The 17,349-nt window shown below is 36.5% G+C and overlaps 1 protein-coding gene across 2 annotated transcripts in view; it reads left to right on the top strand.

Moving 5' to 3' along the window:
• CPM (carboxypeptidase M) overlaps positions 1-17,349 on the top strand; it is a 57,449-nt gene that overhangs the window by 477 nt on the left and 39,623 nt on the right. Inside the window, exons 1-2 of one of the 2 annotated variants that reach the window (XM_006923725.3) lie at positions 1-24; positions 188-350. In XM_006923725.3, the coding sequence (XP_006923787.1) occupies positions 191-350 (160 nt within the window). In that variant the 5' untranslated portion in view covers positions 1-24; positions 188-190. The remainder of the gene's footprint in view (positions 25-187; positions 351-17,349) is intronic. The other variant, XM_025040954.1, reaches the window with a different exon arrangement.

Raw genomic sequence — 17,349 nt, 5'->3', positions numbered from 1 at the left:
TTCCGGTTACACTAACTCCCGAAGGTGCTGCTTCCAACTTTTACCTCCTTAAGTAGGGAGCAGTAGTGTCAGGAGACTTGACACCAGAGTACTGTGCCGGAGCCAGTATGGTCCACACCAGTCCCCTACTCCCCAGCCCCCGCCCTTCTCTGTTCTCAGCTTTATTGTCATTTTTATTCATCTCTAGAACATGGACTTCGCCCGCCTCTGGCTAGGGCTGCTGCTGCCTTTGGTAGCTGCGCTGGATTTCAGCTACCACCACCAGGAAGAGATGGAAGCGTTTTTGAAGAGTGTTGCCCAAAACTACAGTTCTATCACTCACTTACACAGTATTGGGAAATCTGTGAAAGGTAGGGTCCGTCTCCTGCACTTTTCTAAACCCTTAGTCCTCGCTTTCATTCATTGAATACGCCTTAGCTTCGTGCCCACTCTCTGTGAAGCTACTCAGAGGGGCTCCAAATGGATACACCAGTGTCTTGCTTGTTGGTTGTTCTCTGCTTATGTGTGTTGTGTTGTTTTGTTAGGGGAGTAGTGGTAGGAAGACCTGATTTTTTACTAAGAGTCTCCGCTGTCATTGAAGTCCTATGAGTTAATGGCGGGTGTGTGTGTGTGTGTGTGTGTTTGGATCTTGCAGACATTGGTTGCCTGGAATGTGTATTTTAGTTCCTTTTCTAAATAAACTTCTGCCAAGGAAGTTCATTTATCCATCTCAGGTTTCCCTTTTTGTTGACCTCTTTAAATATGATTCAGACTGTTAGTATCATTTCTTCAGGTCTTTTAAAAATTAAAATAGTGCAGTTCTCTTGGTGAAATTGCTATGTCATGTATAATTAGCCCTATGGTTTAAAGTTATGGCAAAACCATCACTTTTCAAGTTTGTCTTAAATAGTACAGTTCTGTTGGTAAGATTGGAGTCGTGTATAATTAGCCCAAATGCTTAAAATTATGCAAAAAAAGTGGCTCAGATAGTGTTAAAGGCTGTTTTAAAAATTATTTATTTGAATAAGACAATTGCTGGATAATGTATGTTAACAGTGATTGATAATGCTTTTGGCATTTTCACGTTTATTGTTTAATTGCTTTATTGTAATTTAGAAACTATATTAAGTATGAACATATAACTATGTTGTATTAAGTAGTTCTCACTTTTATAGATGGAGAATTCGATCATAGAGAAATTATTTTGCCTACGATCACCCAGATGGTGAGTTTTTAAATCAGATTGGCACTCAGATCACTACCTCAAGGCTTAGACATTTGGAGGCAAAGCAAATAATTTTATCATATATTATTTCTTAATCTTCTTTTATTGGTACCCACAAAGAAATTACCAGAAAACTTAATGCTTAAATCTAGTTTTGTCAAGCTTATGCAGTTTGGATCTCAACAGTTTATAAGGTGAGTTCAAACCCTACCTGGGTTCTGAGCTTTTCAGCCACTAGGGAATCTCTTAATTACCATATTTATGTTCTTTCCCAAAAAATTAAAGTCAGGGTTTTTATATTAAAGAAGTATTACATAAATTTACTTATGTGCAATGCATAAGTGTATATGTGTATAATAGTACCTTAGTTTTTAAACAACATTGTCAAAGAACTGGTGCCAGTTTTACTCTATATTGCTCTATAATCCAAACTTAAAGAGGTTGGATGTGTGAGAAATCATATCTTGAATCAGCATATGTATTCAGCCTTTTGAAATCATTTCCCCCTAAGGCTAGAGAAGAACAATTTTAAAAGATCTAAGAATGCTAATTATGTTAATAAAGGAAATGTAGAACACAACTAGCTTGAGTTATTGTTCAGTCATCATTTAAACCACAAGATGATGAGGATGTTGTTAATTTTAAGTACTTAAATGATTTGGTAAGTTTTTATTTTTTTAATCACATAGTACTTGTGAAAGAAAGCTGAGGACTCTCAATGTGAACCAGCTCTTATGATCTATCCTGCATAATATCGGACAACAGCAATAGTGAAGGACAGCAGGCTTTTTTTTTTTTTTTAAACCTTGTATCACTCCTGTGATACAGGACTGAGGAGTTATCGTGTAAAAATAAAATCTGACACTAGTAGTCAAATGTTTGCATTGAGTTGTTCTGAATAATTATTCAGATTAAGAAAAATCCCAAATCTGCTATTCAGTTCCAAGTGGTAGGTTAAACTGCACACTGGTAGCTGGGAGTCAGTTGCCAGAGTATTTGCATGTTAGCATGAGCATCAAAAGACAATGCCCCTTTGCTGGCACTCTTTTCACTAGATAGGCGATTTTCCCCGGCCAACCTGCTCTCTAGTGTAAGATAACTTTGCTTAGCAAACTGGACTTATCGTATGTGTTCTTTTCCTTTTTTTTTTTTTTTTGTTAAGAACATGGGCAACCTACCCACTAGGGAAGAAAGTAATATTCCTATCTTGCCAAATGCATTTTTAATTTTTGTAAGTGCATATCACATTTTCATTGTTGTAATCATGGATTCTATTCTGCTTTTTTCCCTGATTCACATTATTTCACTACATATTTCCATGAGTTGACAAAGTCTGCAGATATGAATTGGTTGCTATGTAATATTTTATCCTCTTGATTATCTGAATTTTCTTAGTCTTTCACCACTCTGGGGCAAATCTGTATAGTTACTGATCTTTGTTATAAACAGTGATGCTATAAAACCGTCAATACATGTTATGATAATCACCTATTATATTTGATGATTTTCAGTTTTTTATTTTGAAGTGTTAAAAACCCACACAAAAGTTGAGCACATGTTTACTCAGCCATAGTAGACTGACCATATTTCAGTTGAGTCTTTTCGAGGGAACCCCACTATGTGATGACATTGTAAAGAAAATCTATGTGAAATGAAAAGCAACTCAAAAAAAAAAAAACCTGACAAATGAGAAAAATCAGTAAAAGTGTAGTGTTCATGTATTCATTCATTCATTCATTTCTCCATCCAATCAATTAAGGAAGCACCTCTTTTTTTTTTTTTTACTCTTAGCTCTTTGTATAGCAAAATGGTTGGTACATATTCAGTGATTTATATCTGTTTGTTTAATGGATTGAATATTTGCTGAGCAAAAGCTGTGGGAAGCAAGCAAAGATGTTCCCTGCCATCAAGTAGCCTGTAAATACAAATGTATTTATTGTGGATTTCTCCAGTTTAGCTCTTCACATTCCAAAAAATTCATTCTAGGACCACTTAAAATGAGATTTCCTACCATCTGTGTTTTAAGAATCTCGACTTGCCTTCTGCTAAGTCTAATCTTTATCCGAATGAGGAAGGTTACAAATGGCAAGGGGCAGATAATAAAAATCTCTTATCAAATGTTTTCCAAGTATTAGGTGTTTTAACACATTATTTCAATCTCAACTCAAAGTAGGCATTATCATCATTTATAGAACAGGTGAAATGAGTCACGGAGAAGTTAATTAACTTGCTGAAGATCACATAGCTGATAAGTGTTTGAGGGAGGATTCAAACTTAGATTCTCCTATTTCTCAGGCACATCTTTTTTTCTATAAAGCAGCAGCTTAAATTGGTTGTAGATGGTTACACGGAGATTGAGGTTGTTAGTGGAGGGTTTCAGGGTCATGGTTTGGGCCCATTTGATCTGAAAGTATAACTTCTGCCACGTATCTGTAGCTGTGTTATCAATTACAGTACCCCTTAGCCACTTGGCTGATGAACAGTTGAAATGAGGCTAGACCAAATTGAAATGTCCTAAAGTGACTGAAGACAATACAAAGAAGTAAAATATTCCATTACTATTTTAATATTATGTTGAAATGATAACATTTTAGATATATAGGTTAAATAAGAAATACTTAAAAATTAATTTCACCTGTTCCTTTTACTTTTGTTAATGTAGTTATGGCTACTAGAATATTTTAAGTTATATGTATGACTTGTAGTATATTTTGAGGGCTATGCTGACCTAGAGAGGAATTTGTTATTAGTAATTTTTTTTCCTGAGTACAAAAGGAATTTAAGTTCATTCAGAAATTTAGAAAATAGAGCAAAGCACCAAGAAGAAAATTAAAATCTCTCCATCCAAAAGAAACATTTAGTGGATTGGAATCACTATAAGCACTATTTCTTGCCTCCCCCACCTCTCCACTGAGCCAAATATCTTGTTTATCCATGCAAACATGTTCTAAAACTTGATTTTTAATGCCTGCTTTGTGCCCTATCAATGGATATACTATTGTTTACTTTACTCACACTCCACTGATGGACATTTAGTTTGTATCTAAAATTTTCCTGTTATAAACAGTGCCATAGTGAACATCTTCATAGCTGAGACTGGAAAAGTTGTCAGAGCACATACTCTGGAACCACAGTGCCCAAGTTCAAATTCTAGATTCTCTACTTTGTCCCGCTGTGACCCTGGGTTGTTAAAATAATTCCTGGCACATAGTGCTACATAAGAGCTGCTATTAGGGATACGTTTCCAAAAAGCAAATTACTAGGCCTTAGGCAGTTTTATATATTTGATACATGTAACCAAATTGCCTTCCAAAAGACTACTGATTTATAATTTCATGAGATATGTATGCTAAGAAAAAAGCAGCTCTTCTGAATCTTATACTAGTCACAAATGAGTACTGGAATTAGTGGTTTGAAAGATTACTATAGGATTTGTCAAAGGATACAAAGTTTTGATTGTACAAGATGGATACGTCCTAGAGATCACCGTAAATCATAGATAATAATCATAGATAATATATACTTAAAATTTTGCTAAGAGGATAGATCTTATGTTGAGACGATGATGATAAAGGATCACTGTATTATCAATTTTTCATTGTTGTGTTTAAAGTATAAGAGAGAATTTATTTCTCATGCTTTTTCCTCAAGGACTCTCACCTTCATATATTCATTCAGCAGATATTTATTTAATTCCTCTGCCAGGAGTCTTTATACAATTTCTAATCAGGAATCTCCCCAGAACTGGCTTAGATTCCTGCCCCAAAGATGCATGTACTGTGTCCACATACATAGATCTCTTATTGTCTCCTGTCCTTGACTTGGGTAGATTTTGGTTTTTTGGCTGGTGATCTGCCCTTAGGGGGTGGGGGGGGACATTGTGTCTTAAATTTTGCCACACATTTTGTTTTCTGTCACACTGTTCATTTCTCAAGTGTGATCATAAAGCCAGTTTGCTTGAGATCCTATATAAAATGCTCTTTGTGATGTAAAAGGAGACTTTTATTGAGGACTATCAAGAAAATCACTAAAAGCTAGGAATATAGGAATAATACTTATTTGTGATTTAAAGTTATATTGGTTTAGCAAGTCTTTCTCCTTCTTTAAATTGAAATGCAAAGTTTTCTTCTGAAACATCTTCTGGATATCAGCCTTGTTTTATAACCAGAGTTTTTTTTAAAGACACTGCCTTTTTTTGTAATAAGAAAATGATTTAGATTTCCCCTATGTTTGTAGTGTATTTCAAAAGAGAAAACTGAAACAGAATATCCTAAAAGTAACACAGAATTGTACTCTGCTTCTTATATATAGTAACAAATTTTATTCCAAATCTCAAATATATCTAAACAAATACTCTAGGGGTTAGTGACATTTGAAACTTTTAAAAAATGACAGCCAACATCAAGTGGATTTTACTATTTACCTGGCACTTTACATATGTTTCATTTAATCACTCTAACAATGGTATGAAATACCATGATTATCCCCCAATTTACCTGCAAAGAATTGAGATTGAATGAATTGTCCATCGTTTGTAAAGGACTCGAGTAATTTGAAGCAGTCATTCTTATGCCAAATAGTGAATAAACCCTTAAACCTCTTTGCTTTAGGGAAAAGTTTCTCCAGTTAACCTTTTTCTCCGTTATTGTCGCCTACCCTCTCCTCCTACACATCTTGTCCCTAACCCCTGTGATTCTGAAAAAGTTGACAAACATTCTCTATCATCCAAGAAAGGCCTATATTAAATGTTTTTTATGTGCTGAGTGATCTGTGGAATTCCTTCATTTCTGTATTCCAGTTTTATCTGAAGCAGTTTGAATTCTATTTTTTGGCGTAGACTTAAAAAAATTTTTTTTTCTATATGCCAAAATTCTTTGATTATGAGACAAAAGAAGGTTGAGATCCTGGCTTGCACACTTACAAGACACCCATCCACCAAACTGCCATCTCCTGAATTGAGAACAGTGGTTCTCATTAAGAGAAGTAGCCCCCCCTAGAGGGAATTTTGGAAAATGAGGGAGTTGTAGGCCATAACTTAAACATCTTTGGGATGGGAAGGGCCTTCTGATGCATCCTCCTGATCTTGTTAGCAATGTTCAGAACGGTCATGCACAATGAAAACTTGTCCCCCATATTTTCTAATGCCCTACATAGGTTAAAGACAAGCTTACAATGATCTGAGCTCTGTTTTTCATACCAACAAAAAATACTTTTTCCTACAATTTTAATATATATTGAACTTTTCAAGAATGTAACTATAGATAAATTGAGGGAAAATTTCATTTTGTTTCTCTCTGAACTTGACTGAGAGATATTTCACATTCATAAAATCCTGACACCAGTGACTACACAGCTGAATTAGTCTGCATTTGTAATAGATGCATTCACTGTACTCAGCTACAATCTGCCTTCTTTATCTGTGGTTTCCACATTCAACCAAACACAGATCAAAAACATTTGAAAAAAAAGTTACATTGTTGCAGATGAGGATATGAGCATCCTCGAATTTTGGTATCCACAGGGGTCCAGCAACCGATCGATCACCCATGGATTTAGAGGGATAGCTATAAAGGTATAAGCATCTGACTGTTTCATGATGTCGCCTCTTGGATCATGCCCAAGTTTTTATATACTGATGCCATATTTTATTATAAGTTGCTTTCCTTTTATTTTTTTTCTATATACACTTTGAATATTAAGTTGGTCTTTTTGAAATTCTGTATATAAATGTTATATTTTCTATTAATTTAATGCCAGCATGGTAAAGGCGGAGCTGCAAAATATTGGACATGAAAAGAGTTATAGACTGATAGGATTAGGAACTGTTAGTCTAAAATCACAGAGAGCTGATAAGGACCCACTTCAAATTTATGTAGCAGCATCTAAAAGGTGTTTGGTTTTCGTTCCTAGTCAGTGAATATGTGTGTCTGGAGGTAACACTGTGGTGACAGCAGTATATAGAGTTGAGAGATAACTGCCATTAGCTCTGTTTCCTTCTTTCAGTTTGTATGTTTAGAATGTCCTTCTCTAAGAATGCAAAGTATAAAAAGAATCTTAAAGTAAAATTTTTAAAAAATATATCAAATATCAACATGCATTTGAGTTAGAGGAAGGGAATTAAATCTTCCTATATAGTGACTAGGTCCTTAGCAATTCAATGTGATACAATATAATTGTCTGCTGAGAGGTTAGGAAGTCCTAATTTAAGTCTGTGTTAAAATAAAACAGACATGAGTTGCACATTAAAAATGTTTCTCATCTCTGAATGTCAGATGTTTAAATTAAAGTACAACTAATCTGTTCTGTGAACTTTCACATACATAACTTTGTCAAGCTCAATGGGGAGGGCTTAGTCTTCCCTGCATCGAGGGAAAGTGCCGCCAACTTCAAACAAGTTGCCCTCAAATTGGCTCCACAGACTTATCATGAATTTACCCAGAGCCGAAGATAACGGCCTTCCTGGTGGGGTATAAAGGTATTAACAATAGTGCTTACATATTTGGAGGGTTTAACCTATCACAGAATTCAGTAGAAGAAACCAACTAACTCTTCTATTTGTTTAAAGAGTTTTCAATTAGTTGCTTTCCCAGTTTTTAAATTTTTCTGACAGGAATCTCTCTGAAGAAATTAGAACCACACTTAGGGAGCACAACCGAAGTCATGCGAACTGATGGTTACCCAGATGCATGCATAAGACTCCTTTCTAAGTGCATGGGTACGTTATGAATACAGCAGGTGAAATTTAGCAACGTCACATTTTTAGAGCAGTTATGAATGTTATAGGCCACTTGAGCATTTTATTCAGTTAACTAAGGCTTAGTTCGAAATGGTACCTCATCCTGGAAGCCTTTTGCTAGTCTCCTGAGCAGAGTTGGAATTTCTTTGTGCTTCTCTTCCTAAGCATCTTCCAGTAGCTCTAGCTATGTTGCACCAGGAGAACAGGGACCAGGTTTTGTTCATCTTTGTATCCTAGGCCCGAATATTTGCTGCTTCAATGTGACAGGCAATCGAAGGATCAGAGCTGAAGAGCTTTTCCATGCATAGTAAATGAAAGATGAATATAAATACACTTTTATATAGTATAGTGTATATAGTATGTTATTGTGTAAGTATGTAGGATATATGATTTTATATATACACTTAGTTACATATATGTGACTTTATATAATTTTATACAGTTACACATATTGTATGTATTAAGTACTTCAGTTTCTCAAGAAAATTAAATTGTTGCACTGTAACCTTTTTTTGCTAAAACTATTTTATGATAGTTAATGTGATAACTTAGAGAGGTAGAGTTAGACAACTTCATTATGCCGTAACTCCAGATAAGTGGAGGAAGAGGCAGCAGTGTAGTTATTGTTTTTCAGGCAGTAAAGGACATAATCAAATTATTCACTGACAAGCCCAAAGTGGTTATGTTCTCCCCTTCACTCTCCCAAAATGCTAACCAAACATGTATTAAAAGAGGGTTAATATAGAATATACACACACCTCCATTAAGAAGAATTTAAGTAAATATTCCTGGTTTTATTTAAACTGCACAAGCATAATCCAAGTGTCTATTAAGAGACTGTAAAAAGAGAACAGATCATGTGATGAAGCTAACACCCACCCCCCCAAAAAAGTTGAGCACAGATTTGAACACCCTCAATTTTAAGTGTCTTTTTTCCCTTCCATACTCAGGAATGTTGTACAGATTTAAGATGCAAGCATTCGACATGTTTAATTATTCTTGTAGTGAGTGGTTCAGAAAGGCACAATTTTTGGAAATACACAGATAGATAGACTATTGAAGATATCTTAACTTGAATTTTTAGTTCCTATTAAATATTCATTCCCTTGCCGATTATTGGTAATTCAGTTGAGACCAACCATTAAAATGCTTTTAAAGGCGGGTATTCACTCTTGTGAAAGTGTAGACACCTGGGAACATATGGGAAACACATCATTTTAATGTGGCAATTTCACAGGAGTTTTCTCATTTTTAGTTAGAAAGATTTATTTACCCCTTAATACCAGGTACACATGGAGTTAAATTTCAGATAAAGGTTGTTCAACTAGGGAACACATTTTATTGTTCTCGCTTACTTTTAGGGGCTCAGGTGAATAATCTTACTGACCTAGAGATAACCTAGAGATAAACTTAGCTGATTTATCATTTGTTTGGTAAGTTCCTTCTTATTTAAGATAAACCGGGAAGATAAACTGGGAAATACAACATTCTTACCTTAACATTTTGCTGGGCTTGGTCATCTTTTGAGTTTTAAGAACATGTACTTCTAAATGTACCTACGAAGCGTGTTTTCAGACTACAGCATACTCTGATTCAAAGTGTAGAAGCCGGTGGTGAGTGCAAAGGCCTGAAGATGGAAAGGGCTCTGCCTTGTTCTAAGAATAGAAACGAAACCAGTAAAGCTGAAGCACCATGAGCAAGTGGAGAGTAGTCTTGGATGAATTTGGAGAGGTGTGCAGGGGGACAGTTCATAGAGAGCCTTACAAGCCAGTTCAAACATGGAGAGTTTGAATTCTGTTCCGAGAATAGAATTGAAGGGTTTGAAGCAGAATAGTGTGATCTGATGTAGGGTTGAAGAAAGATAACTATGGCTGCCGAATACAGAATTACTTAGGAAGGGGCAAGTATAGAAGCAGAGCGGATATCCAATTACAATCAGGCAAATGTTGATGATGGTGATTTCGATTAGAAATGGAGAAAAGCGAAAGGGTCAGAGATTTGTTTTGGAAGTAAAATCAACACCACTTGCTAATAGGTTGGGAGAGGAGTGGGAAGAAATCAGGAAATAATAAAAAACCCAGGATGACCTTTAGGTTTTATGCTTGGGCAACCAAGTGTCTGAGGTAAAATCAAGAGCTCTGATATAGATAATTTTTTTTAAATAAGTTTGAAATCCTTAGTGGGTATGTCCAGTAGACAGCTGGGTATGTATGTGGAGTTCAGGGGAGAGGTTTGGCTGTGGAAATAAACTCGAGAGTCATCAACATACAGATGGTATTGAAACCTATGGGACTAATGAAATAATCTAACAAGAGAGTAGAGATAAAAGAAGGCCAGAATAAAGCTGTAGGACACTATACCATTTAGAATCCAGTAGAGATAGAAGCTAGCAAAGGAGATAGAAAATCAGTAATGAGGTAGGAGGGAAATGAAAAGTGGTGTCATAGACATTGAAGAAGGGCAGCAGTTCAAGAAGGAGGCTGTTTTGGAGTCCCAGGACCACCCACTAGTGAATTGCTAGAAGGATTCATGACTCAAAAGTCATAATCACAGCTAAGAGTTATTAAGCAAAGGATACAGTGCAGGAATAGAAAGATAATGATATATATAGATATAGATATAGATATATATATATCTATATATATATATCTATAGATATATCTTTATATATCTATAGATATATATATAAAGACGAGAGAGGTCAGTGTAGGCTTTCTTGTCCTCCCTCAGTGAGGACCCTACAGATAGATGCATGTTCCTTTCCAACTGTGAACGGTACCTCCGCTGAGGGGAGCTGGTCACATTGCTGTGTGACCAGCCAGGGTACAAACCAGTGCACATTATGAATCTTCATATTTACTTTAAACAATGCTTTCAGCTTGATACATCCTGACCTACTGACTTTGGAGTACAAAATAACATTATTAATTAGTGAACATTTCAGAAATTTAGTGGTCAGTTTGGTCAAGGGTAATTACTGTGACTGCAGGTGTTCCCAGAGATAAGAAGTGAGTAGAACAGACTGGCCATGTTAACTTTCCTCACTGAGGTCGTTGTTAACCATACTGAATGCTGCTGTGAGTGAAAACAGAGCCATAAAGTATAGTGAAATGTCTCAAAGGATAGACATTTTCTCTTTTTGTCTAGATGAATTAATTCAATTTATTCAGCAAACATTTATTGAATGCTTAATATAGTTTGTGGCATGTGCTGGCATATGTATATAAAGGTAAAAGACATGGTTCCTGCCCTGACAATCCGAGGGGTGGGCCAGAGGGAAGAGACATCCAATAAATACAGATGTGATTAGCCCTGTGAGCGTATATGGAGGCTGAGACCTGAGGGATAAATAGACATCAGCCAGGTAGCCAGGCGAAAGGGACAAACACGGCAATAAATAGCACATTCAAACGCCGGGTGGTGAAGGTGCGTACTGACCTCGAGGAACAAAGAAATTTAGTGTGTCTGGAGAGGGGAGAGTAAAAGGGATAGAGGAGGCAAAGCGAGCAGATCATGGAAGACCTTGTACCACTGTTAAAGACTTCTTGCTTTATCCAAGGGTAGGCATAATTACCCTAGATATTCATGACTGATTGGAAAACAACAGATTTGTTTTCTATGGTTTTCTTTAAAATTTTCTATAAAATTTCTGATAATTTTATAATTCATCTTGCATTACAATAAAGATTTCTTTTAAGAAATAAGGTCAAACAACCATTTCTGGAATTACATTCCTATTTTAGAGCTGAGAACAAATAGATTTTATAGATGGAAAATCTGGAGGATCCACAATTATATCTTGGTAACTGATAGACTTGGGTCATTAACCCAATTTGACTTTTAAAGTCATTTATATATTTGTTCAACAAACATTTATTGAGCTGTCTATCAGAACCCGTGTGGGAGGATATGAAGAACATAACCTGGACCTTTCTCTTAAGGAACTGGGGCTTGGGAGCCTTATACACAGTCACCTTCATGGAAAAACCACTGCAACAAAGGCCTGGCCTCCAGTGTGCTTGGTAAAGTTGAGAAAGGCTTATCAGGAGAGCTGATACTTGAACAAAGCTTTGAATGTTACCAAACAGGTGAGAGGATAGGAAATCAGGCAAAGTGAATGGGAAAAGAGACTTGGAGCCAAAAGGGTGTAATGGGATGGTGCTGCAGGAAGCAGCTGGAGCCCCGGATGCTGAGGAGATGGGACTGCCCTTGTACGTATGGACAACGATAAAGACTAGATGGTGATTTCTAATGTATCTAGTATTGAGGGTGTCTTAGTTTGTGCTCGCTGGAAAATACAAAGTTTTAGAAGGATTTTGTCATTATGGCTTTGTTGTTGTTGTTTTTTAAACAGATCGTTCAAAGAACAGTGATAAATAGGGAAAATATTTTGACTCACGTAACACTTCACTGAAACTGCAGTACTTGCATCCCCAAGGGAACTATGTTTCCATAGGACATTCTGTTCTCTGTCCTTGGGAAAAAGTGTTTAAAAAGGAATTAAAAGGGGTATTTGACGATTAGTAATAAAGATGGACACTTTATTGAATGGTTACTATGTACTTGCTACTTTTACAAGTTATTTTAAATCCTGGCATCAAGGAATTAGGTCATATTATCCCTGTTTTACAGATGGGAAACTGAGGTTCAGGGAAAAGGCAACTTGCCCAGGACAACTAGAAAGCAGCAAGAGCTGAGAACTCAAACCCAGGACTGTCAGGATTCAAGGACCCAGTTCTTCCAGTTTTCAAATGGTCTCTAGAGGCTCCTGTTGAGGGGATACTTCGTGGGTGAGGAGACAGAAGACAGCTTGGGACCCCTTCCTTAAACCAGACTAGCTCAGCTTTAATTTTTTACATTGGATTTTCACACAAGACTTTATTGTATAAAGGTTCCACAACGAGAGTTGGGTAGCATGAAAACCACTTCGTTGACCATGATACCTTTGCAAGAATAGGATATGCCATAAACAAGGCAATGTGCCAGACTCTGTGGCGTGTGCCAAGGTGTATCAGTTCCTGCCCTTTGGATGGTAGTATTCTAGTGGGACATGTATAAGTGATGCTTTACAAAGGTTCAGAGCCCTCTGACACTGATCAAAACAAGATTGTTTCTGTTAGAAAATGTCGAATATCTTCTATGTGTCAAGCCAAATGCTAGACGCTTGTGTAAATAAGACAGTATCTTGGCTGATCACCTATGTATTGGCTTAGGCAAAAAATCTCACTCTTGACCCTCCCACACCCACATCTTTACTATGCTCTGGGCACATACAGTCTCTCTAAATATTTTGAAATGCTCAGAAACACTTCACCACATCTACTGATTTGCCTGGGCTCAGGAGCTCCCTCCTCACAACTAAGACTCAGATTTATGCAGATTTTGTTGATGGACAACATGGAACTAGAGAGTAGGGGACAGAATCTAGCCATCAGGAACTTTGGATTTTCCAACGAGCACAGACTAAGAGACCTTAGATGTTAAGTCTGCAGGACCCCTGAGGGAAGATTGTGCATAAGACATCAAGCTGCCCAATTGGTAGAACAGAGTCCCCTCAGCATTCTTAATGGCTGGGAGGAGAAGATGGAGGTGCAACATAGAGACACTTAAGCTGTGCTGACCATGCTGTGTATCCTGTGAATGAAACGGTCAGGTCAGACATGTAACTGGGTCATTCCTTGCCATTGGGGGCCCACTTGCTAGAAGGGAAAGCTTTTCCCGGTGTGCTAGAGATGGAGATAGAAGTAAATTAAAGAAAGAAAACAAAATAACCTTTTACACTGGGTAAATTAACAGAATCCCAGGCTGCCAAACACTGAGGCATGCTCTATCAACAGTCCAAACTATATTTCCACTCAGGGACATATTATGAGCTGGTATAATAGTACATGTGATCTCGTGGAAAACCATTCAATATTGAGGTAGAAACTCTAGGGAAATAGCTAAAGGACTAGAGTGTTGCCCATTATGGAACAGTAACTCTCTAAGCAATTGAGTTCCAAAACATCTTAGGCTCATAGAAATCACAGTGTGATCTTAGAGGTCATAAGTGACCAATGAGAAGTGTAATAATGCCTTTTCTTATAGTCGTTCTTTTTATATTGCCATCTTTAAAACAAGGTAGCATCTGGCAGTCATTTTAAACATAGGTCAATTGACTGTTTAGTAAAGTAATCTTAATTTTTAAAATCTTGGTAAGAAGGAGATTTTGGTATCAGGGATCGAAATTGAGGAACTATCAGAATAGGGGGAAATACCATATTATACCAACGCTCATAAGTACACAGATATATTTGAAACAAAAATATGATAGTTTAATAGCAGTTAAGGATACAGACTCTGAACAGTGCAGATTACCTAGGTTCAGATCCAAGTGATGCTATTTAGAAACTGTCATCCCGAGTAAGTTTCCTGCCCTGGGTGCCTATTTCCCATTTTGTAAGTGGAAACAATAGTATTTATTTCATAGGTTGTTGAGAGGGTTAAATAAATTAATAGAGGTTAAATCCTCAGAATGTGATTGGCACATAATAAATGCTGTGGTATTATTGGATTATTTGGCAACTTGGACGTGTGACACTGACACACGCTTTGGTGTTTAAAACACTTGAAGCTGCTGTTTACCGAGGGCATTTTTGGTGTCTGGCATAAGAGAGGCAGGTTTTGTGTTTTATCTCATTGAATCTTCACAACATCCTGTAAGACAAGTACCAATAGACAACTTTAGAGATTAATTTGCCAGTGGTTAAGAAACTTGACCAGGGCCACAAAGCAAGAAACCGGCAGATTCAGAGCAGAGCTCCCATCTGCAGGCTCCCACCGCACCTGCAGGCTGACCTCATTTCTGCCAGCACACCTTGTGTGTGACCTGGGCCATACAAGTTATAGCATCCAGGCTAGACCTTGCTTTTTTCAGAAGAGGAACATAAGGCCACTGGATTAAGTGAATTTCTGAAAGTCACCCTCCACTGTGACTGTGAAGTCCAGACTAGGAAACTAGATCTAACATTAAGGCTATGTCTGTCTCTGTAAGGGTCAATTGCTTGTGGTATGTTTGGCAAAAAAAGACTCAGGATAAGCTGTCAGATAACAGATAACTGATTCTATTGGGGTCTAGCATATGTATGCCCAGACTCTGAGTGACAAATTATCCTTTGCTTTTATTGGCTTGTATTTATATACTTGACAGTGTGAATGAACATAGAAAAATAAGAGTTTTTTGTTTTTCTACTTTTGCTTTGGAAAATCCACTATCTCTTTAAGAGGTTTAAAATGTGTTTAATAATAATGTAGTAATCTTAGGAAAAGACCAGCCCATATTTCTCTTTATCACTCCTTTTACTGACCCTTTAGCAGATGATTGCTTTCTATCCTATAGAGAAATGCATTTGTATAAAGTATGTATGTGGATATAGATTTACAGCATTATTTATAATAAAAAATGGAAATGATAGTCATCTAATCAATGCCATTAAATTATATACTTAAAAATGGTTAAAATGACAATGGTTTTATACCATTGTCATACACACACACACACACACACACACACACACACACACACACTCGCCAATCTGGGAATCAATTAGATTTTTCTATACCCAGCCAATGGAATATTATACAACCTTTCTATGAGGTAAATTTTTATGTTTTGACATGGGAAGATGTCCAGAATATGTTGTAAGAAAAAAAAAGTTCATATCCAAACTTTTAAAAATTCATTTGCATATATGCATGTGTCTACAGTTTTATTTTATGGGTATCACTCCATACGTATTGTTATTCAACTTGCCTGTTTCTCTTTGTGTGTTGGGATTTGGTATATGGAGACATACCTCATTGTTTTTAACTGCTTCCTGGTTTGATTTTATCATAGTTTATTCATTTTCATATGGATGAGTATTTAGGGCATTTAGAACTTTCAGATATTTCCAGAAATGTTGTGATTGATACTCTCGAACAAGCACATGAGCGCAATAATTTCCCAAGGTAGGCATGCATTTTTGTACTTGGTAGATATTGACAAATTGCTCTTCAATAAATTGTGTTGTTTACACTCCCAATACCACATGAGTATGTACATGTCCTCACATCCTAGCCAACACTTTAAATTTTTAACAATCCAATAGGTCAAAAGAAATCTCTATTTTAAATTGTATTTTCATGATTGAAAATCAGAATGCATGTTTTTACATTTACTTAACATTACATAAACATTGAGGCACTGCTTTAGATGCTGGAGACAGCGGTGAACAAACACAGATCCCTGTACAACTTCATTCTAAGATTATTGGCCATTTGTATTTCCTCATGCCCTTTTCCTGTTTTTCTACTCATTTGTAGGTGTTCTTAGATAATCTGGATATCCTTTACTGTATATGTAGCAAATATTTCACCCATTCTATGGCTTGTCTTTTAAACTTTCTTTTCAATATCTTTTGCCTTATAGTTTTTAATTTTTATGAGGTCATATTCATCAGTCTTTTTCCTTATGCTTTTATGTTTTATGTCTCATTTAAAAAGGCCTTCTTTACCCCAAGGTCGTAAATATAGTCTATACTTTTTTCAATATTTTTATAGTTTTAGTTTTTATATTTAGCACCTGAATCCATCTGGAATCTATTTTTGTGAGTGGAGTGGTGTGTGGATAGATTTCATATCCTACAGCATATATTTTTGAATGTTCAAATTTTTAAAAAGTATGTATGATTCCTGTGAGCAGAAAGCCATGAAGATTTTGAAAAGACACTGGGGAGTGAATGTCCAGGGGAGAAAAGGTAAAGTGCTGGGGAAAGAAGGGTGTGGGCCTGTTGAACAGATTTGGGTCGTAAAGGCTCTCGATAGGGACAGAAGCAGAAAGATGAGCCCCTGGCTGACCTTGCATCCTGGTTTCTACAGCTCAGGAAATACATAAAATATCTCAAATACACAAAATGTCACAGCTTCAGGAAACAAGGTAAAATGAATCAGAGATTGGATTCTGTGGTATTTCTAGTTGTAATAGAATTATTCATCCATCATCCTGGACAAAACTGAGTTTGGGTTAATACCTTATTTAACAACAGTCAACCCTGGATTAATGATTGACTTGATTTCCATTAATTCTAGCTACCAGAGGTCAATAAAAATGGATTGTGCAGTGTGTAGGCATGTTAATTAACACTTTTTAGATTTAAGAAAGAGAATGTTGTGTGGCAGAAATAGGGATAACAAATGAACAAATCTTCCGTACATATAATTTTTTAAAGGGGGTAGAGTGGAAACTAGTCTGGGCTAATCCACTCAATCACCTCAGTACCTTTCTTCCTTTGGCATGAGACCGATATGATTCTTTAGTGTCTGTGTTACACCAGTGAGTTTAGAAATACCAATTCATCTATCAGATACCTATGCTTGCTTACTATGTGCC

This window comes from Pteropus alecto, unplaced genomic scaffold (genome assembly GCF_000325575.1).
Source record: "Pteropus alecto unplaced genomic scaffold, ASM32557v1 scaffold76, whole genome shotgun sequence".
NCBI classification, from domain to species: Eukaryota; Metazoa; Chordata; class Mammalia; order Chiroptera; family Pteropodidae; genus Pteropus; species Pteropus alecto.
This window is presented reverse-complemented; position numbering and strand designations above follow the sequence as displayed.